The sequence below is a fragment of the Protopterus annectens genome, chromosome 7.part0 (assembly GCF_019279795.1).
Source record: "Protopterus annectens isolate FY-2018-M chromosome 7.part0, PAN1.0, whole genome shotgun sequence".
NCBI classification, from domain to species: domain Eukaryota; kingdom Metazoa; phylum Chordata; order Ceratodontiformes; family Protopteridae; genus Protopterus; species Protopterus annectens.
Genome location: NC_056739.1, coordinates 209,856,121 through 209,879,706, shown reverse-complemented (window position 1 = coordinate 209,879,706; position 23,586 = coordinate 209,856,121). Strand labels below are relative to the sequence as shown.

The window sequence follows — 23,586 nt, the reverse complement described above, 5'->3', positions numbered from 1 at the left end:
CACTCTTCCCACAACCAGGCAGACTTTAACAACAGATGCTTCGGATTACGCCTGGGGAGCACACATGGCAGGAAAATGTATTCAGGGCAAGTGGACCACAGACCAAATGCATCTTCACCTCAATCAGAGAGATGTTGGCTGTACAAAATGCCCTAACAGCTTTCAAGGACCTTCTGCATCCAGGACAATTATTATTAAAGACAGACAACACCACAGTAATGTGGTACATAAACAAGCAAGGGGGCGCTCATTCTTATCCCCTATGCAGACAAGCCATGACCTTGTAGAACACGGCTCTAACTTATCAAGTTCATCTGCAAGCACAATTCCTGCCAGGAAAGAAAAATACTCTGGCAGACGACTTAAGCAGAAACATCATGGATCCTCACGAGTGGAAATTAAATCCACAAGTCTTCAGCATGATAATGCAAAAATGGGGGTGCCCGGACATAGATCTTTTTGCCTCCCCACTGAATTGCCAACTAAAAAATTCTGCACAAGGACTTATCACACACAAGCATGGAAAGTGGATGCTCTTTCGTTCAGCTGGAAAAGCCTAAAAGTTTATGCCTTCCCACCACTGCCTCGCCTTTCAAAGGTACTCCTAAAAGCCAGACAAGAAAACCCACAGATGACCCTAATTGCTCCAGACTGGCCACGCCAGCATTGGTACCCAGTCTTAAAGAACTTAGCTCAAGGCCCACTTTGGATTTTACCTCAAATTCCACACCTATTGACTCAACAAAACAATCAGATCCTGCACAGTCAGCTCAAAACCTTAAACCTGGCTGCATGGCAGATTCATTAGCCAAACAGACAACACCTCTCTCTAAAGCTGTTATGGATGTCATTTTGGAGGCCAGGAGGCCTAGCACCAGGAAATCTTATTCAGAAAATTGGAAGAGATTCTGTGCCTGGAACCAGGCTCAAAGCCCTTGACCTTCTTGTCCCTAACATTCCTCAGATACTACAATACTTAACTGAGATGCTGGACAAAGGACTATCCTTCTCATCCATTAAGATCCATGCCTCTGCCATCTCGGCTCATTACAACACAGATCCTCCTATTGTCTCTCATCCATTGCTAAAGCAGTACCTCAGAGGGGCTAAAAACATAAGACCACCCCGGAGAGCACCAACACCTACTTGGGACCTCAGTTTTGTCTTGGGAAAAGCTCACTTTACCTCCTTTTGAGCCAGCCAATTCAGCAGAATTAAAATATGTAGCATGGAAAACTGCTCTGCTTCTGGCAATAACCTCAGCACGAACAGTCTCAGAACTACAGGCACTAATGGCAGAGGAGCCTTTCATTTTTCACCAAAACAGGGTTTCTTTAAGAACAAACCCTTCTTTTATGCCTAAGGTGGTATCCAGTGTGGCTCTTAACCAAACTATTCACTTGCCAACTTTTTATCCAAATCCCCAGAATAAAGGGGAGAGACTTCTACACTCCTTAGACATACACAGACAATTACGCTTCTACTTGGACAGAACAAAAGTTTTCAGAAAAACTGAACAATTGTTTGTATCATATGCTGCAGGATCACAGGTAAAGGCTATTTCAAAGCAGACCATTTCAAAGTGGATAGGATACTGTATCCGGTTCTGCTACACACAGCATGGGAAACCTGTACCATCTAACATTAGACTGCATTCCACCAGGGCAACTGCCACTTCTACTGCCTATCTTAGAGGAGTACCTACCAAAGACATTTTGGAAGCTGCAACTTGGAGTTCAGTGCACACCTTTACCAAGCATTACCACTTACCTCTTTATTCTAGATCCAGAGCTGGCTTTGCCACTGCAGTGCTGCAGGGCCTCATAGCCGCACCAAATCCTCTATAAAACCAGCCACCCTGACTCAGCTTTGGGATTCAACCCAAGTGTTAATGACTGCAGCAGTGAAACACGATGAACATAGTACAGATGTTCATCGTGTTACACTGTTGCAGTCATTACACTTGGGTTATCCTGCAGTCAGGCGGTCCCGCAGTCGGCCAGAGTTCCAAAGTCTTGGTCCGGCGTCGATTGCTGTCGCTTCATCCGTGACGTCAGTGCGCCAGTGGGTATACAAGATGCATCCGACGCCATTTTCTTCAGTCTTTCTTGCCACGTGGTGCCCAAAGCAGAAGCAGTTTGCAAGTGCCAGTCGGCCGACTCCTCAGATTTTCGAAGTCGAATTTCAGATCTGAAGTCTTCAATAAAGCTAAGTACCCCATTGGTGAAACTTTTTCTTGCCTCAGACCGATGTCAGAAAAAGTTAATAATTGTATTTCTTGTGGGAAACAAATACCTCATAAGGACTTCCACTCTTACTGTATTCCATGCTTAGGCCCTGATCACAACGTCACTAGTTGTCGGTTTTGTGCTAGATTTAACAAACGCACTATAAAAAGACGTTTTGATTTTGCTTTGCACTACTTTGGCTGAAGGTTCAATTATACTATGCCGTCGGATCAACCGACGACCGCAATTCCTAAACAAACGCAAAGACAAGGACAAAGACAGGCATCCGAGGTCCAAAACAGTCGACAAAACCTCTTCTAGGCCAGTCGCCGGTTCTCAGTGAGGCACTTTCGCAGCCCCTGGCACCCACTACCTCAGAGCCACAGGCCGCCTCCGACTCCCGCGTGGAGACAACTAGGCCTCTGGAAACTCAAGGTATTGGGCATATGGAAACTAACCCCTCAGATGGGTCTGGAGCCACTGAGCAGGCATTGGCTTCTGAGGGGGTTTTCAGACCTTCACAACTGACCATTAAAGCAACAGCCAAGACAAAAGTACCATTAAAGACAAAGAAGCAAGTACAGCATTCTCCTGGACAGTCCTCCATGCCTAAGAAACAGATGCTTAAAATGGCCGAAGACCTCATTACTCTAATCAGGGGTTCCCATCCCCCTCCAGAGAAAAGCCCTAGGCAGGATGCAGAATATGATTCCTCATATTAATGAGGCATTCCTCACATTAATAAGGCATTAATGGCAGTGGAACCTTTTATAATTTTTCATCAGGGCAGGGTTTCTTTAAGGATAAACCCTACCTTTATGCCAAAGGTGGTATCTAGTGTGGCTCTTAACCAAACCATCCATTTGCCAACTTTTTATCCAAACCCCCAGAATAAAGGGGAGAAACTTCTGCACTCTTTGGACATACACAGGCAGCTACGCTTCTACTTGGACAAAACAAAAGCTTTCAGGAAAACTGAGCAACTGTTTATAGCATATGCTGCAGGATCACAGGGCAAGGCCATCTCAAAGCAGACTATATCCAAATGGATAGGACACTGTATTCGTTACTGCTACACACAGCATGGAAAATCAGTCCCTAATAACATTAGGCCACATTTCACCAGGGCAACAGCTTTTCTCAGAGGAGTACCTACCAAGGAAATTTTGGAGGCTGCAACTTGGAGTTAAGTGCACACCTTTACCAAGCATTACCAATTGCCTCTTTACTCTAAATCCAGAGCAGGATTTGCCACTGCAGTTCTGCTGGGCCTCATAGCCAATCCTAACTCTTTATAGACCAGCCACCCAACCTTAGCTTTGGGATTCTACCCAAGTGTAATGACTGCAGCAGTGTAACACGATGAACATAGTACAGTTTTGTATCTACCATAAATGTAGATGTTCGAGTGTTCACACTGCTGCAGTCCAGGTTACCCTCCCTCCATCCCCTCTGAACCAGCTGGACTTATCTATACCTTTCTATCGTATACTAACTTTGTGGTGTATTTGCTTGTAACTGAAGGTATTGTTTTTATTTTATATGTATATTTTTTATTAGCAATATGCATTGCCTACCTACTTGGGGGCACCTGACATCTGGGGCAAGAAAAACTGAAGAAAATGGCTTCGGATGCATCTTGTTTACCCCTGGCGCACTGACGTCAGGAAGAAGCGACAGCAACCGATGCCGGACCAAGACTTTGGAACTCTAGCCGACTGCGAGACCGCCTGACAGCAGGAATAACCCAAGTGTAATTACTGCAGCAGTGTGAACACTTGAACATCTACATTTATGGTAGGTACAAAACTGTACTTTTTGTACCTACCATAAATGTAGATGTTAGAGTGTCTTCACTGCTGCAGTCCTGGTTACCCACCCGCCATCCCCTCTTTCTTAGCTGGGTCTTATCTATACCTTTCTACACTATACTACCTATATGGTGTATTTGCTGGTTACTGAAGGTTTTGTTTTTACCTTATTGTATGTTTTGTAAGCAATATGTATTGCCTATCTTTTTGGGGGCACCTGACATCTGGGGCAAGAAAAACTGAAGAAAATGGCGTTGGCTGCTTCTTATATACCCCTGACGCACTGACGTCAGGGATGAGGCGACAGCAACTGACGCCGGACCAAGACTTTGGAACTCTGGCCGACTGCGGGACTGCCTGACGGCAGGATAACCCAAGTGTAATGACTGCAGCAGTGAAGACACTCTAACGTCTACATTTACGGTAGGTACAAAACTGTACTTTTACCTCCTCATAAAGGACAACTTATTATCAAACCAGCTGAGCAGGACATTGTCAGGTACCCATAAGTGGGCACTGCACTGATAGGTTTTTCATCTTACTATCACAAAAATGGGGGCTTCTGAAGGTGCATCTCTGTGCATCCTACAAGAACAACCAGATCAAAAAGTTCTACTTCAGGTTCCTGTACCACAGGGCTTGAGCACTGGATGCTTTCTCCAAAAGCTGATCATTCTCCCACTTCTAGTGATAAGATAAAAAAATAGCAGAGGTGCAGGCAAAAATTACCATTATTGCATCTGTTTGGCCAAGGCAGCACTGGTGACACTGATGGCCAAAGAAATGCCCAGACAGGTGGACCTCCTGACTTCAAAAAGAGAGAGTATAATCATATACTTGGGAGTGTCAGTCCTCAATTTGGCAGCCAGGAAGATAAAACCTTATTGCACTTTGGGCACTTACCAGGTGATGTGCAAATCAATGAGGAGAACCAGGAAACCAAGCAATGGGTAGTAGTACCTGGCAAAATGAAAAAGGTTCTCAATGTGCTATCAAAGGAGGGAATTGATACCTGCTGAAATCAAGGTACCAATGGTCCTGCACCATTTCACAGAATTTTTGCTCAGACTAAAGGTCCACTTGTCTGCTCTAACTATTTACGTCTGGACCTTCCACTTCTAGGAGAGTAGTGAGACACTTCAAGGTTTTGCATCGCAGACCTCCAGCAAGGACTGCTGTGCCACCCTGGTATCTGAATTTTATGATATAAAAATCTGACCCTACCATCCTTTGAACTAGTGGATATTGCTCATGAAAATATCTTTTGAGGATGACTGCATTCCTGGTGGCAGTCACTTCAGCCAGTAGGGTGTCTGAATTGTAGGCCATCATGTGTAAAGAAACATTCTTGCTCTTCCACATAGGACTATGTAGTTCACTTACTCCTCATACATGCCAAAAGATATGACTGAGGTTGCCATAAACTGGGCCGTTCCACTCCTAATTATTTCCGCTAAACCACAGAACAAAGAGGAACGAATCCTTTACTTGCTGGATTGCACAGACAATTAAGAAACTACCTAGACAGTGTAAAGGCCTACAAAGACTGATAGCTGTTTGTAGCCTTTGGTGGTGGGGGGGGGACAAAAACAAAATTAAGCTGTCTATTGTATTGTCAAGAGCCACAGATTCCTTGTAGTGCAATTACCAGACGAGGTAAGATCTCATTTTGCCAAGGGTGCAGCCACTGCAGTAGAATTCATAAAAGGAGTGTTGAAAATATATCCTGGGGGTGGTTATCTAGTCCTCAGTCCATACCTGCATGTGCCACAGACTAGGGCTAGCTGCAGCAATCCTAAAATGTATCTTGCCATCTCTTTCCTCGAGAACCAAACACCACCTGAGGGACAGGCACTGTAAGCTTTGGGGTTCTCCATGAAGTTATGACAGCAGCAATGACCTACGCAAAAACTGTAATACAGCTACGTTATCAACTTACTGTAATTGTAGATATCTGAATGTAGTTACTACTGTAGGTGGGTTCCTCCCTTCTTAACAATGGAACCCAAGACTGGGGTGAGGTTCCAACTAACTCACCCTACCACTACACCCGTCTTCATGCTCTCCTACACCCATACCTCTCAACTGTCCAGATTTTCGCAGAATGTCCCAATTTTTGGACTGATCCTCATAAAATTTGTGGTTTTCTAGCAAATCATTGGGATGATCTGAGGATGAAAGTCGCTAAATAATGACATACATTTGAGTTTGACTTCAAATCCTTCAGAAAATGTATGTTAAAACAAACCCTGTTATTTTAGCAACTTTTTAAGAGCAATATTCAAAACGTGTCCCTATTTTTGGGCCTTTGTCCAGATTTCTTACACTAGAAGGTTGACAGCTATGCCTACACCACTAGCCTAGAGAGGCTGAGAAGCCTGGTAACACAGCTGTACTTTCTGAATTTGTTTTATTTGTAAGGGCAGCAGAGATTTTCTTGCTGTCCCACTTTAGTGCATTTCCACTGGGGGAAAGGAGCAGAGTCCCCCTTTTCAGCAATCTAATTTGACATGACATTTTTGCATTTGCCTTTCATTTATTTAAAGAAGAGCACATACCTGTACACAAACTGCAATATCCCTTGGCCTGAAAAGTATTTTATTCCTGATTTATTTTGCTGTTTTTGTCTTCAGCATTTTGGGAGGACAGGGTAATTTTTTTGATGGAGGAGGGTTTAATTGAAAAAAAATAAATAGTCGTGTCCACAATTTAAAATAAATTATTTATTTATATTTTGAATACCATATGTTATTAAAAGTGAAAGTAGTATATTGCTATATGTTTCAAGAGAGGCTGCAGAGGTAAGTTTTCTAGAAGGGTGAAAGCAGTTGTTTTAATGTCTGCCACTTGTGATTGGAATGGGATCACTGTGGATGGATTCCAGCAGTATAATGCATGAAGAATTTTCTCTTGTCTTTTACAGCACTGTACACTAGACCTGGGCAGTTACATAAAAGATCTTTCTGTGGTACATAGTGACCTCTCCAGTATTGTAATTCTGGACAATTCGCCAGGGGCTTACCGAAGTCATCCAGGTATAGTTTAAAGCATATTAAAATTATTCAAAAATGGATATCAAAATAATTTTTACTTTACTTTTAGAGGTTTGAATTTTGCTGGTGCCATTTAAAACCACAGAATGCCATATTCTGAATATTCTTTGTTGTTTTTGGTAAAAGCACATTCTGCCTTGTTTTTCTGTCTCGTACCCCATTGTGCTTATTACTTGGAGTGCTTCAGAAAGTTTAAGAAAGCAGAGACAAATTTTACAGACTTCCTAGCTGGAAGCAGTTAGGAAAAATAGCAAAAAAAGAATGTATGAAATTTGCGTCTCTCTCCTGTCATTGCTTTGTTTTTTTATATCTTCCTTTATTTCAGAAACTCGAGTATATCTTTATTGATTTATTTTGTTAAATTCCATTAAATACACAAGTCATAACCGTGAATCTACAAGAACAATTGCATCTGTATGTGGACACAGTGCTAGTACAAGTTCTTATAATGTAAAATATTCATCTCGTAATGAAAAGGGATGAAGAGCTGGGGAGAAAAGGAATGGGAGGCACAGAAAGGAAAAGAATGGTCAACATGAAGGAATACATCAATACAGTAGGAAGTTTGATTGAAAGCATTTGTCTTCCACTTAAACTCTGATCTGTTATAAATATCATAGATGACCTACATACTTTCCAGGAGGGGTCTACCTCATGCTAACTTAACAAATGGTGCTTGGACCACAGCCTCAAACTAAATGTAAAAAAATACAGTATTGTGCCCTTTGGCAAACCTGGGCACTTCTTTTTCTATCACAAAAGAAACAGCTCCTAAAAATTGACCGTCATTAGGGACTTGGGCACCTTCATTGACATATCCTTTGACCACTATGAAATCATTTTATATAGTCAACCTAATCACCAGAGCCACATCTTCTAGATCCATGGAAGCCATTGCTCCCCTATGCCTCCCTTATCAGACAGTGACGGAATATAATGCCCCTCTTTGGAATGTACTTGGCTAAGCATTTAACACTTTCCACGGACAAGTTACTTATGAAGGTTCAGAAAAAAAATGCCAAAAATTATTGTAGTGTTCCCCTGTTGATCTAAGCATTCTTGGTTCTCCCTTCTAATGATATTCGCCAAGAGCAATTACCACATAATTCCTCTCACTTTTGGATTTGCTCACATGGTCTTAGCACTGATTTACCTCAGTGTGGAGCAACTGCCACTGATAGCCTGACTGTCTTTTATTTTTTTTTTTTAGCATTATTCAATTTTGTCTGTCTTTAGGTACTTGCTTCATGAGGATGTACAGCAGGTGTTAAAGGAGGCCAGCAATCCTTCTGCTAGAAAGTTTTATGTTTACATATGGATGATGATTTTTAGTGGTGCCTAAATGGGAAAAGAGGGTCCATTGAGGTTAACATCCCTCCAGTCTTGAAATATTTGTGTGATCTATTTAAAGTTGGCTTATCATTTGCGCCCATTAAGGTGCATTTAGTGGCCATTTGCTTGTCTGCCAGTGGATCCCCTCTTTCTGTTTCTTTTTTGGTAAAACATTTCTTTAAAAGAGTATTGCATACGAGACCCCCTTGTAAGCAAATTCCTTCTTCATGAAATCTTGACTATGTCCTGAAAAAAAAATTGACATTACTACTTTTGAAACTGACATTTAAGCTGATATGAACCTCTTAATGTGTGGAAAACTGATGTCCTTCAAGAATGCAACTGCAGTCATAACATATGGGTTGTCCTGCCTCAGGCAGCCCTCGGTCGGCCGGATTCCAAAGTCTGGGTCCAACGTCGGCTGATGTCGCATTTCTCTCCGACATCAGAGCGGCTGGAGTATATAAGCATCAGCCAACGCCATTTTCTTCAGTCTTTCTTGCCGCGCGGTGCCCGAAGCAGAAGCAGTTCGCAAGTGCCGGTCGGTCAGCTCCTGTATTCTTCGAATCCGAAGTCATCAAAAAAGCTAAGTACCCCGTTGGGGACCTTTTCTTGCCTCAGCCGATGTCAGAAATTACTGAAAAAGTTAACAATTGTCTGTCTTGTGGTAAACAAATACCTCATAAGGATTTCCACTCTTACTGTCTTCCTTGCCTTGGCCCAGACCACGACATCTCGGCCTGTGTCACCTGTGCTCGCTTCAATAAGCGCACTCTCAGGCGCCGGGCGGAGTTCGCTGAAGACTTTTTCGGCGATAAATTTGCTTATACAATGCCGTCGGAACTTCCGACATCGCAGACTCCTAAGAAACGAAAAGACCGGGACCGACATCCTCGGCCCGCGTCTTCCACCGACTCCACGCCAAAACCTATCGCGAGTGCTCCGGTTCCCCCTGAGATGGTTATTTCACCGCTCCGAACCGAAGACACCGCATTACCGATACCTCCGATACCGGAGGCCACACCAACGCCAGTTATAGATTTTCCTCCGGATACTGAAACCGAGGAAATGCCCGAGACCATTGCTGTAGATAAGGTCACTCCTGCACGTGGAGCTGCTAGGCCTCCTATGGCCATGTCTATTAAGGCCTACACACGTGCTAAGGCAGCCAGCAAGACCAAGCACCTTACTGCTAAAGCCTTACCTCAGCCTACTCCTGAAACACAAATCATGACTATGGCCGCAGACTTAATTTCCATGATTAGAGGTTCACAGGCCCATCCTGAGAGAGGATCCCAGCCTCCTTCTGATAAGAGGCCCCGAGTTGAACCCTCTGACCCTATCCCTTCAGATGAAGATTCTGAGGACTCTGTTCACTCCGATGGCCAGGAAGAGCTCTTCCAGACCTATGAGGACTCTGATGCAGAGGATTCCATCCCCTCGGCCTCCCCTCCTGAGGATATTTCTTTTGGGGAAGTTCTGCATACCATGAGGGAACATTTTAAGTGGCAAGACCAGGAATATTCTGATTCCGGAAAGCGCCTTCGAACCTTTCTTAAAAAGCCCCAACACAGGCCCCTGGCTATACCTCCTGTGCTTGATGTTTTGGATGACCTATACTCTGACTCCAGTGTTACCCCGGATACTCTTTCTCCTGCTCCAGCCAAGCCAGACAGATATTATAGGGTCCCAGAAACACATTCTCATTTCTTTAGGGCCCATGCTGTTGATTTAGAAACTATGTCTCGGGGACCTAAAGGGGTTTCAGCATCCACCTCCAAAAATCCTTTGCCTTCCAACAGGGAAGCTAGGTCATTAGAGAGATGGGGGAAAAAGGTCTACACCTCCACTACTTTATCTATGAGAGCTCTGAATTGCCTCTTTCATATGTTTCAATATCAGGATTACCTGTTAGATGATTTACAGAAAACATTGGCCTCTCCTGAACCTTTAGACAGGAAGTCTTTGCAGGAAGCTGTACATAATTCTCAGCAAGTCAGCAATCACTTTCTGCAGTGTGGATATGATGCATTGGAAGCTTCATGTAGGGCAGCTATGACAGGGGCGGTCATTCGTAGACATGCATGGTTAAAAGAACAACCTCTACCAGATCATGTTAAGGCAAAACTCCTTGATGCACCCTTGGAAAAGAACAAGCTTTTTGGTGCTAATGCTAAAGATGTGTTAAAGTCCATCGAGGAAAAAGCAAAATCAGTTCAGACGGTCAAAGATTTCCTCCAGGTTCAGCCACCCAGATTCAGCAGGAATTGGCCTTCTAAAAACTGGTCCTTTCCTAATCTTGAAAGATTTCAAAGGGGTAAAAACAGGCGTGGCCGAGGAAGAGGACAATACAGAGGTTCTTACAGGGGACGACAATGGCAACCACCAAACCAAAGAAGTGACACAGGGGTCTCCCCTGCCCCACAGGGACAATCTCAATGACTTTCCTCTACTTCCGCTGACCAAGGAGCAAATAGAAGCACCCTTGGGTGGAAAATTATCTCTGTTTTCAGACAGTTGGCACAGATTGACAAAGGACAAATGGATTTTGGACATTATAGACCAAGGTTACAGGTTCCACTTTCATACTTTACCAAGAAAACAAGGCATGCCAAACCTACCACAAAACCAGAGGGCAGAGGCTATCAAGCAAATTTCTCTGCTTGCTCAGATCAAAGCAATAGAAAGAGTTCCACAACAAGAACAAGGCCAGGGGTTTTACTCAAGACTGTTCCTTGTTCCAAGAAAAGAAACTCAATGGAGACCAATACTGGATTTGTCCGCATTAAACACTTTTCTCATAGTACCAAAGTTCAAAATGCTGACTCTACAGCAACTCCTTCCCATGCTGGGCAAGGGGTCTTGGCTGATTACTCTGGACCTCAAGGAGGCATACCTGCATGTCCCTATCAGACACAGCTGCAGAAGATACCTCAGATTTCTTGCAGGGCCAGAGCATTATCAATTCTCAGCATTGCCATTTGGCTTATCTACTGCGCCCAGAGTATTCACAAAATGCCTGGCTTCAGTAATTGCTCATTGCAGGCTCCAGGGGATCCAAATTTACCCGTACCTGGACGACTGCCTCATACAAGCAGACGACAAATTGATTTTGACAAAAAACTTGAACTATGTGTCATACAATTGTTACAGGCTCTGGGATACACAGTCAACTTCCAAAAGTCAAGACTTCAGCCATCCCAGCAAATAACCTTCTTAGGAGCCAATCTAGACACAGCCTCTCAAATGGCTTACCTGACAGAAGACAAGCAAGAGAAGTTAACTCATTATTTCAAAGGTTTGGCAAAACTCACCCAGATGACTGCAAGGAGATTCCTACAGGCCCTGGGTTACATGGCATCCTGCATTCTCCTGGTTCCATTAGCAAGACTACACATGAGAAAGCTTCAGTGGTACCTAAAAAGCCTATGGTCTCAGCACAGCAACAACCTAGAGACAACCATACTGCTCATTCCATGCCTACAAAAGGAATTCCTATGGTGGGCCTTGGTAAGCCAGGCAAACACAGGTATGTCATTCAAAAAACCTCAGATAACACAGACCATGACCACAGACGCCTCAGACCTTGGATGGGGGGCGCACATGGAGGGCATATGTATACAAGGACAATGGTCTCCAAAGGAAACACATCTGCATATAAACCAAAAGGAAATGCTGGCAGTAATGCATGCCATCGAGGCCTTTCAACAACAACTTCAGCAAGGCCATCTACTGATACGGACAGACAACACCACTGTGATGTGGTACATAAACAAGCAAGGGGGCACCCATTCTTACCCCCTTTGCAGACTGACAATGAATCTTTGGGAAAAATCACTGAGCCTAAACATGCAGTTGCAATCCCAGTTTGTTCCAGGCAAAGACAATGTGCTGGCGGACAGCCTAAGCAGGAATTTCATAGATCCACACGATTGGAGGTTACATCCGAAAATCTTCACACAACTCACCTCAACATGGGGCAGGCCAGAAGTAGACCTATTTGCCTCCCACCTCAACCATCATCTACAAAAATTCTGTTCAAGGACATATCATCCACAAGCTTGGAAAATAGATGCTCTTTCATTCAACTGGAACTTCCTAAAAATCTATGCATTCCCACCTCTGCCACTGATGACCACAGTATCACTAAAGATCAAAGCAGAGAGGCCCAAGGGGATCCTAATAGCTCCAGACTGGCCAAGACAACACTGGTATCCACTACTACGGAGCATATGTCACAACAAAAGTGGGCCCTTCCCCAATGGCCCCTACTTTTGACTCAACACAACTTCAAAACAGTGCATCCAAACCTTCAGGCGCTGCAGCTAACAGCCTGGGAGATCCCATGAATAACCTCAATCTATCTCTCTCCAAGGAAGTTCAGCGGATATTAACAGAAGCTCGAAGACCATCCACCAGAAAGGTTTACTTAGCAAAATGGAAGAGATTCAGCATTTGGAATACCAGCAAGGGACATGATGCATCATTATTGAACATCCCACTCATCCTGGAATATTTGGCAGATATGCTACAGAATGGACTCTCGTATTCTTCCATAAAGATACATGCTTCAGCTATTTCAGCTAGATATAACACTGATCCGCCTGTGTTTTCACATCCTTTGTTAAGGCAATTCCTCAGGGGAATCAAGAACATTAAGCCACCAAGAAAGGCTCCAGTGCCAGCTTGGGACCTCAACTTTGTCCTAGAAAAACTGACTCTACCTCCCTTTGAGCCAGCAGGTCCAAAGAACCACCAATGCTCTATATAAACACACACTCACACATACAACAGCACAATTTCATTTTATTATTATAGACAAACTTATTGGTGATCGAACTCACAAATCTGGTTGGCACAAGAAACTTGATGCTAGGGAGAAAAAATGGATTACAAAACTTGGGGCTTTATTTAATCCAGGACTAAATGAATATTTATGATTGAATTTTCAAATATATTTTTCTAGTTACACTGTTATCAGTCTATCTGGCTTAACCATTCATAAATATTCATGAGTTCACCAATTAATATGTAAATGTCAACCAATGATATGTTTTCATTTATTATATAAGACTATACCATCATTATGCTTTTTGTATTACACTGAAGAAGGCCAGAATTTATGTTGGCCGAAACCGGTCTGTTTTTTCCAAGCATGGAATGTTGTCTTAGTAGTTTTTAATAAACTACTATTCATTACATGGCTCACTTGTTGCTGGCTCTGTTTTTTGAATCTGTTTTGCATTTTTGCCGTGCAACCTCCCACGTGCAGGGGAACTTTGTTTGGGATACACGTTGTCGTATTTCCTGCTGGGGACCTCATGGTGTGCTGTGCTGGCGTGTTTGCCGTTTTCTCCATGGTTGACATTTACTTTTTATAACTTTTTGTCAAGTTTTCGAGGATTTTTTCTTATACTATATGTTTTCAACGCATCACGACCAGGTACTGAATACGTTTTGGTGTTCCATCAAGTGATTCAACGTCAATGTTTGCTATAACGGAATTGAGCATATGTCGTAATTGTATGTGCGTGTTGGATCTAATGGGCTGGTAAGAATACCTCTTTGGGTGAGCTGTTATCGCCGTGTATGCTCTTTTGGATCGTGTGTGTGATTTGTTTGGATAACTACAACCATTTTTTTGCTGTTAACTGCTAAGTTATCTACACATTGGACATTAAAAGCGGGTTTATACATTTCAAAGGTGTATGCTTACAAGTGAATACGCTGTATTGGATTATATGGACACCTACCAACAAGCGTCTGCCTTTACATTATATTTTTACATCAGAAGCAGCACTTATGTTTTGCTGAAGTTGTATCTCAGCAAAACAACTTTGAGAACTTCTCATGGTCTTTTTTGGTCATGAATGGACTGTTTATCTTAGGCTGCATTGTGGAGGGCATATTTAATACGTATCCTACAAATGGAACTGTGTTTTTCTACGTGTCGCTGTCTTTTCTGATTGTGAACAGGGTATTGCCTTTTGAATTTATCGACGAGCGGTGGGAAAGCTACTACAAGGACTTATTGAACAAAGACAGTCTTTTCATGGCCATTGTGAACTTTATATAATTTTTCTAAATGAATGGAGTGAACTAATTGGTTGCTGGACATTTGTTTGGAAATAATTGTCGTGTATATTTGGTTTATGTAACATTTATATTTCCTTTCCCTTTGCCTTTTGAATTTATGTACGAGCGGAGGGAAAGCTACTATAAGGACTTACTGAACAAATATAGTCTTTTCATGGCCATTGTGAACTTTATATCATTTTTTAATGAATGGAGTGAACTAATTGGATGCTGGTCATTTGTTCGAAATAATCGTCGTGTATATTTGGTTTATGCCACATTTATATTCCCTTTCCAGATGTTTGGAATTTATCACTGTTTTCAGTGTTAAACTATATTGAACTTGGTGTATGTTTTATTTAACATCTTTTTAGGGAGTAAATAGTGGGTTTTCATGATCGCTATCTCATAATTACACTAAGCATAGTATTATATTACCAATTTTGATACTATTTTATGATTGTGTACATTTGGGATTAATGATTTAGATTATATTTTGGGCATTATAGACAATCATATATAAGGCTCATAAGACCTAGCTTTAAGTGTTATTTGCAGTGTTTGTTTTAACATTGTATTTCGATTTGAGATCAGTGGTCAGCTTATTGAGCGAATATTATCAGTTCATAGTAACAAGTTTCCATATATATACTATGTTAGTAGTGCATTGTCCTGATACTTTTTTGATACTGGTTACTGGACCTTTATTAGCACCATATATATTTCTTTATACTACCTTTAATATTAGAAACATATCATGTTGAGTGTTATATTGGGTATATATAATCTTACTTAATACTTGGACATCATCTGGGTTCTGACCACCACTGTCTCTGATTTTTGCTCCTTGGACATTTAAAATATAAAGTTAGGTATTACTTTTTTAACTTAAGGTGCCTTACTTAGGATCTATTTCTGATATATAAAGTGTATACTATTTTGGATTTCTAATTCTTTGTCTGACCATACCATCATTATACCATTATAGTCCTGTGTGTAACGTGGCTTTAGTGTGCATGTTTTTGCATAAATTAAATTCAGGCCATTATTGTTTTAATATCATTAACTGCTGATCTTGACACAGGGCGTGGTTGTTTTCCAATATAATAATATTGTATTACATCTTTTCATGATGGATTTAAACAAAATATTTTTGGATCTATCTTCCGACAAAGATGATCTGGCACTTTTTGGTATCGGTTTGAACTCTGAGGGCTCTTTGAACTCCAATTCTTTGATGCCAGAACAGTTATGTCAAAAATTATTTGATGATCTTAATAAAAACATGAGATCACTTAGATCTGGTGTTTGGCACCTTAAATTATTGAAAGCTTATTTGGCCAAGGACATTTGTCCCAGGGGTCTGAGGGTTAAGATTCAGCCATTGGTGGCAGATCCCGATGAAATTCTTACTACAGAAAGGTCATCCATTCAACAAGAATGTTCTATGAAGTTTGTCCATTCTCTGTCCAAGTATTATACTAGGATTATTGACAAAGAAAACTCTAAGGTGTTACAACTAATTGAGGAGTGTAACCAGTACCAGCAGGATAGTTTTTTTCCTCCATTATTATCTAAACTCAGCTCTGATTTGTTGAATTTTGATACTAGCCTTAAGGAAAGGAAACTTAAAAAATGTTCACGTGATTTGTCTGATTATCAGAAAGGACAACCATTTAAATATACTAGACATGTTAGATTCCAAAATGTACAGAACATCAACACATCCAGTTCTAAAATGAAACGTCCGCGTTCCATTTGAAAGGACGTGGCAATACTATAGACTCCACTGATTATGACACCTCATCAGGGACTGACACGGATACACAACACACCATGGGGTCCCCTATGCCCAAACGTAGTAACCAAACACTCCCATTAGGCCAAACAGGGGGGGGAGGAGGGGTGGTAGGTAACACAAAAAGGGTTACAAGTCTTCAAAATTTGATGGAAGTATTAACGAACAAGTGAATAATGTTTGCAACATCTCTAATATTGTATTAACATCTGAACAAATATCTTTATTGAATAAAGGATTATCTTTTATCCCTGTTTTTTTTGTTCCTGAAGATAATTTTGCACAAGATTTATTTTCTTTTTGCAGACTTATTAATCTTAAATTATTTTTTCAGGACAAGGGGGATGAGGAACAGCAACACTTGGATGTTTTCAAATATCATGCTTCATCATTCACACCTCCTATGCATCCCTCTTTTGGTCTTTTTTTACGTAATGTAGTCAGTGATTTACACTTTCAGCATAATTCTTTACAACCAATGCCCAATAATATGACTGAAAGTGATATATCTAGCTTAGATGAACTAGTTAGAAATAAGGAATTGGTAATTCTTCATGCTGATAAAGGTGGGGGCAGTGGTGGTTATGGATTGGAGTTATTATGATATTGAGGCTCACCGACAATTGGGTGATGCCCGATACTATAATAAAATGCCTCTTGATCCCACACCAGTATTCAGCGAACAAATCAATGATTTTCTACATTCTGCGGTTGATAATGGGATTATTACTGCTAAAACATTAAGACACCTAACCATCACTGACCCTGCTAGACAATCTATTTATTTCCTGCCTAAGATACACAAAGATCCTTTACATCCACCAGGCAGGCCAATAGTGTCGGGCATAGGATCACTTACTGAGCCACTCTCAGAATTTTTGACCAGGTATTTAAAACCACTTCTACCTTGGGTAAGATCTAGGATACAGGACACGACACAATTTTTGAGCATAGCTAATGATATGCAACTAGAACAGGATTGGTGGCTATGCACATTGGATGTAAGCTCATTATATACCAACATCCCCCATTGGGCTGGTCTTGATGCCATTGAGTATTGGCTTTACAAATCTAACCTGTACCAACCTGGTTTCAATACTTTTCTCATAAATCTGACTGAGCATGTACTAACTAAAAACGTCTTTTTCTATGATCAGGAATGTTATTTACAGATCAAGGGTACAGCAATGGGGGCTTCCTTTGCCCCCATATATGCTGATCTCTTCATGGCTTAAATAGAGGAAATCATGATTTATGATGATACTCATAACCTGTTTCTGCCTGATATTGACATTTGGCGGAGATATTTGGATGACTGCTGGATGGTATGGAGATCAGATATTGGATATCTCCATGAATTTATGGAGTATCTAAATGACAACAAATGGGGAATTCAGTTTACCATTACTTATGACCAGAAATCCATTACGTTTTTGGATGTTCTGGCCACAAAAAATGAGGATGACACTCTTAAAACTGAAGTTTATAGGAAATTACCCCAATATAATACTTTACTCCATGCCTCCAGCTTTCATCCAAAACACATAGCCAAAAACATTCCAAAATCACAATTTCTTAGAATAAGACGTAATTGTTCAGAAGATGTTAGTTTCAAACATCATGCTCAGGATCTACATAAGAGATTTATGAACAGAGGTTATAGCTCAGGATATGTTACCATGGCCCAGAACCATGCCTGGGGTTTGGATAGGGAAAATTTATTGACATACAAACAGAAATCTTCATCGCCTAATATACTTCGGTTTACCACTACGTTTGGCAGGAATACTAATAGATTTATCAACATTATCAAAGATAATTGGAATATACTAAAAGCTGACAGTAAGATCCAACCACTAATTCCTAACACTTGTTCTTTCTCTTTCCGCAAAGGAAAAAACTTAGCAGGATATTTCAACCATTATAAACATCATTCTGAGTCCAGATTACCTGTGTTATATCAAACTACTATTTTGGGCGATAGATTGATTGGATGTTTTCCCTGTGGACACTGTGTCAATTGCAAACATATTTTGAAGTCTAAGGAATTTACTAGTAGAAACAGCAGTATTGTTTTTGATATTCGATTTTTTGCCAATTGTAATACAGACTGGGCTATTTATATGGCTTGTTGCAGTTGCCATGCATTTTATATAGGTCAGACTTCTAGACCATTCAGGCTACGTATGTCTGAACACCTTAGTGATATTAAATGCAAAAGAACCACCAATGCTCTATATAAACACACACTCACACATACAACAGCACAATTCCATTTTATTATTATAGACAAACTTATTGGTGATCGAACTCACAAATCTGGTTGGCACAAGAAACTTGATGCTAGGGAGAAAAAATGGATTACAAAACTTGGGGCTTTATTTAATCCAGGACTAAATGAATATTTATGATTGAATTTTCAAATATATTTTTCTAGTTACACTGTTATCAGTCTATCTGGCTTAACCATTCTTAAATATTCATGAGTTCACCAATTAATATGTAAATGTCAACCAATGATATGTTTTCATTTATTATATAAGACTATACCATCATTATGCTTTTTGTATTACACTGAAGAAGGCCAGAATTTATGTTGGCCGAAACCGGTCTGTTTTTTTCCAAGCATGGAATGTTGTCTTAGTAGTTTTTAATAAACTACTATTCATTACATGGCTCACTTGTTGCTGGCTCTGTTTTTTGAATTCCTCAGGGGAATCAAGAACATTAAGCCACCAAGAAAGGCTCCAGTGCCAGCTTGGGACCTCAACTTTGTCCTAGAAAAACTGACTCTACCTCCCTTTGAGCCAGCAGCTTCAGTGGACTTACAATTTCTCTCATGGAAGACAGCTTTCCTGTTGGCAATTACCTCAGCAAGAAGGGTTTCGGAACTACAGGCCCTAATGGCAATACCACCCCACCATTCATAATCTTTCACAGAGACAGGGTCTCCTTAAGAACCAACCCTACTTTTATGCCAAAGGTGGTATCTAGGGTTTCTTTAAATCAAGCTATTCACCTGCCTACTTTCTTCCCCAATCCTGAGAGCAAAGGGGAAAGACTGTTGCATACCTTGGACATTCACAGACAACTTCGCTACTACCTGGACAGAACCAAGACCAATAGGAAGTCTGATCAGCTTTTTGTGGCTTACGCCCCTGGAGTACAAGGAAAAGCAATTTCCAAACAGACTATTTCAAAATGGATTGGACATTGCATCAGATTTTGTTATTCCTTCCATGGGAAGAATGTTCCAGCTAATGTCAGACCTCACTCCACCAGAGCTACAGCCACCTCTACAGCATTCTTAAGAGGGGTGCCTACAAAAGACATTCTAGAAGCTGCTACATGGAGCTCCGTGCATACATTCTCCAAACACTACAATCTCCCTTTATACTGCAGATCCAGAACAGGCTTTGCTTCGGCAGTCCTGCAGGGTTTGATTGCTGCACCATCTCTTTCCTAGAGCATTCCTCCTCCCCCAGCTAAGCTGTGGTATTCAACCCATATGTTATGACTGCAGTTGCATTCTTGAAGGGACATAGTACAGTTTTGTACCTACCATAAATGTAGATGTCCGATAGATATGCAACTGCAGTCGGATTTTCCCTCCCTCCATACCCCTCTATGCCTTGGGTCCACTCCTATCCCTGTTTCTCTTAGCTGGGGATATCTGTTATGGTGTATCTGTTTATTGCTTACTTATTTGTCTGGAATCCTGTTTTTGTCTTCCAATTTGATTACAGCCGTCCTTGGAGGGCACCTGGTATCTGGGGCAAGAAACACTGAAGAAAATGGCGTCGGCTGATGCTTATATACTCCAGCCGCTCTGACGTCGGAGAGAAATGCGACATGAGACGATGTCGGACCCAGACTTTGGAATCCGGCCGACCGAGGGCTGCCTGAGGCAGGACAAACCCATATGTTATGACTGCAGTTGCATATCTATCGGACATCTACATTTATGGTAGGTACAAAACTGTACTTTTTGCTTATTGCTCTGACATCTGCAAGGCAAGTTTCTGAACTGCAAGTTCTCATGGTGGAACAGCCTTACCTCATTTTCCACAAGGATAGGATTGTATTTTGCACTAACTCTCTCTCATGCTAAATATGATCTCAGAATTCACTCTGTCAACCTTCCTGTGTTCTCGGAACATAAACATAAGGGGGAGAGGATCCTTCGCACCCCCGGTGTGCACCAACAGCTCAGGTACTACCTTCACATAATGAAACCCTTCAGGAAGGCTGAAAGACTTATTTTCTATACAGCGGCAAAGAAGTATCAACCTGTCTCTAAGCAAACCATGGCATGTTGGTTGTCCTATGGTATTGTTTTTTTATTACACCCACCATGGTAAGATGTATTCTACCAGGGCCTTTTCCATTTCAGTGGTGTATTGGAAAGGAGTGGACTGAACCCGCAGTGGTGGTGTTGCGGTAGCATTGTCACCTCACAGTAAGATGCTGTCCAGTTCGATTCTCAGCTAGAGCGTCTTCTGCGTGGAGACATGCGTGAATGGGCATACCTTTGTTGAAGGGTGTGTGTCAGGGATGGTAACTCGGCACATAAAAATCAACTACCAATCATTAGTGGACCGGAGTTCCGCTGTGGTGACCCCTAACCGGGAAAAGCCGAAAGACACAAACAATTGGAAAGAAGTGGACTCAAAGTACTCTAAAAGCATCAACTTGGTCCCGTATCTGTACCATTTTAAAGCACTACAAGCTGTATGCCTTTTCTAGATCCAGAGCAGACTTCCCCAGGACCCTCCCTTGGACCCTTATCTTCCTTCCTTCCAAGTTGGGTAAGCCTTGGGAATCAACCTGAATGCCAGTAAGGAAGTGTAGTTTTTTTTTTTTTTTTTTTTTTTTTTGCTTCCCTTTCATTGTTGCCGACTTGGCCCATGTGCCTTGTCCACGCCGGGTCTACTAGCTCCTCTATGCCCTCTCCGACTAGTTTATAGTAATTTGCTGGTGCTGGTCGCAGATTACAGGCTACAGGGCTTAGCATGTATGAGCTTCCTTCAAGGAGGGACTAATTGAGCTACACTTGTTTGCGCCTCTCCCCTGGTGGCAACATGGTAAGGTCCTTGAGGAGCATGCATTATGGGGGTTCACAGTGTATCACCCCACTTTCACAGCAGTTCAGCTAAGCCCCACTGCCCCTGCTAACCACACCTCTTCTGACAATGTCCCTCGCCTCCACAAGAGATCTTCATCTAGAGACATCACATACCACTCTCCCCAGGATGGACACGTCCATCTGTCCCTACTACTCCGTCACCTGAGATGCTATTCAAACCTGGTTCACTTGGGTTGTAGTCAGGGCTTTATCCCTCTATCCCAGAAGACTGTGTATTTGCAGAACGTAGTACAGTTGCACAAGTCCTGCTTACCTGTAACAGTAAATGTTCGTAGAACACACTGCCTTACTGACAGTACCCACCCACCATAACCCTTTTCCGATGTACATAGTTTGGCATTTGTGTTACTGCTGAGAATTGCTCTGTGGACTGTGTTGATGTGTGTCCTTCTATGTATGTGGTTTTACTTTGGAACATTCGGTCTTCACAAAGCTTGCGTTTCTGTATTCTCTTCCTGCTGGACTGTAGAAAACTGAAAGGGTAAATCTGGTTGTGTAAGCCAGTTTTCTTACTGCCAAGTGATTGGCCCATCATGCCAATAGACAGACAGTGGGAGGGACTCTGAGCTTTGGTAGAGTGTCAGAAAAGGGTAGTTGGGCACTACCACCAGAATGCCAGTAAGACAGTATATTCAACAATTACAGGTAAGTAGGACTTGTATAAATGTACTTTTCTTTCTTTAATATCTTTAACATGTACATCACTCCCTAAGACATCCTCGTCTCACACTTAGATTACCTTTGACTGCATGCTGTACTGTACAGTTCTGCTTTACCATATAACCTGCATTTTACATTGTGAAATTTTTATGTAGCAGTAACCACAAACTTCAAAAAGAATATCATAGACTGACAGTACAGGAAAACAGTAAATTAACTCCCTTTTATCATAAGGGTATCTTTAGTTGTGGTACATCAGTGGTGGTTTGTTACAATCTGCGAGTCTTGCAGGGCATTTTACATTTACCGGGTCCCCTTCCAAATATCGAAATTTCAAAACATCAAACCTCTTATCGAAGACCAGAGAATTGAAGTTTTGAAATATCGAACCTCGTCTATGGAGATCACCGTACAGTGTGGAATGGAAACTACCTTTCCCTTCACTGTAGTGTAATCTTGGAGTTGGTATATTTAAGTAGCAGGGGGTGTGTGGAGGGCTCAGGGGGGCTTGCCCCCATGCAAGTGCGTGAAATAAGATGTTTTAAAGTTTTTTTTTTTTTGGTTCAATATTTCAAAACTTTGATTCTCTGGTCTTTGGTAATCAGAGGTTCAGTGTTTTGAAATTTCGATATTTAGATGGGGGCCCAATTTACCAACACCATTACAGTATACATAGGAAAGATAAAAAGTGTTATATAAGCATTCCACTAATTGTTTGAATTTTAGAAAGTTTGCGTTTTCTGTTATGGTAATGGTGATACCCACTTCTAAAGTTGTAGTATAGTGCTGTGAGACTGGGTATAAATGAATCAATTTCGATTAGTCAAGTTTTAAAACAAAAGCACCCATTATGTAAAATATAATGGTTTTGGTGTGTACATGTGAATGTTCATCTCTAAATTTTAAATTTATAGAGTTTTTAGCTTTGCATTAAAGTGTTGCAGGATGGTGATTGGTTGTGTATCACATAACCTAATTTGATGGTATTTAATGAGTGGGAATAAGACTTTATTTCTAATGAAGTGTGTGTAAATGTAGATAAGACAAAAGAGCTAAATAATTTGTTTTTCCATACCATCAGTCTACATTGTTCTTTTTGAAAAAAAAATATTAAGAATAAAATTTGATGTTAAGTTGTCTATCTCGCCTTCGTTTCTTGCTTGCTTGTTGGGATCGGAGCCGATCCTCAGCTCCAACTCGGTCATCTTCTATAGCTCGAGAGCTGTTTACTGGCTCGAGGCTACCCCTTATCCCATGATGCCTAGCGCTAGCTACCCAGATCTCGTTTGCCGCTTCAGCTGCGAGGTTCGTTGTTACTGGCTCAGGCTCGTATAAGTTTTATTGTACTACCTTTTCTGTCAGATTAGGGGTTTTTTTTGATAGTTTATTGTTTTTCAACATAGTCACTAACTAGTTTGTTTAGTGTAATTGTAGTTTTCCCTTAGAACTCGTTTAAGTTAGAGAGTTCTTCCCCGACCCCCCC

The 23,586-nt window shown here is 41.5% G+C and overlaps 1 protein-coding gene across 1 annotated transcript in view; it reads left to right on the top strand.

Moving 5' to 3' along the window:
* The window catches only part of CTDNEP1 (CTD nuclear envelope phosphatase 1), a 770,907-nt gene that overhangs the window by 550,720 nt on the left and 196,601 nt on the right, over nt 1-23,586 (top strand). Inside the window, exon 8 of the mRNA XM_044076710.1 lies at nt 6,963-7,074. Within this exon, the coding sequence (XP_043932645.1) occupies nt 6,963-7,074 (112 nt within the window). The remainder of the gene's footprint in view (nt 1-6,962; nt 7,075-23,586) is intronic.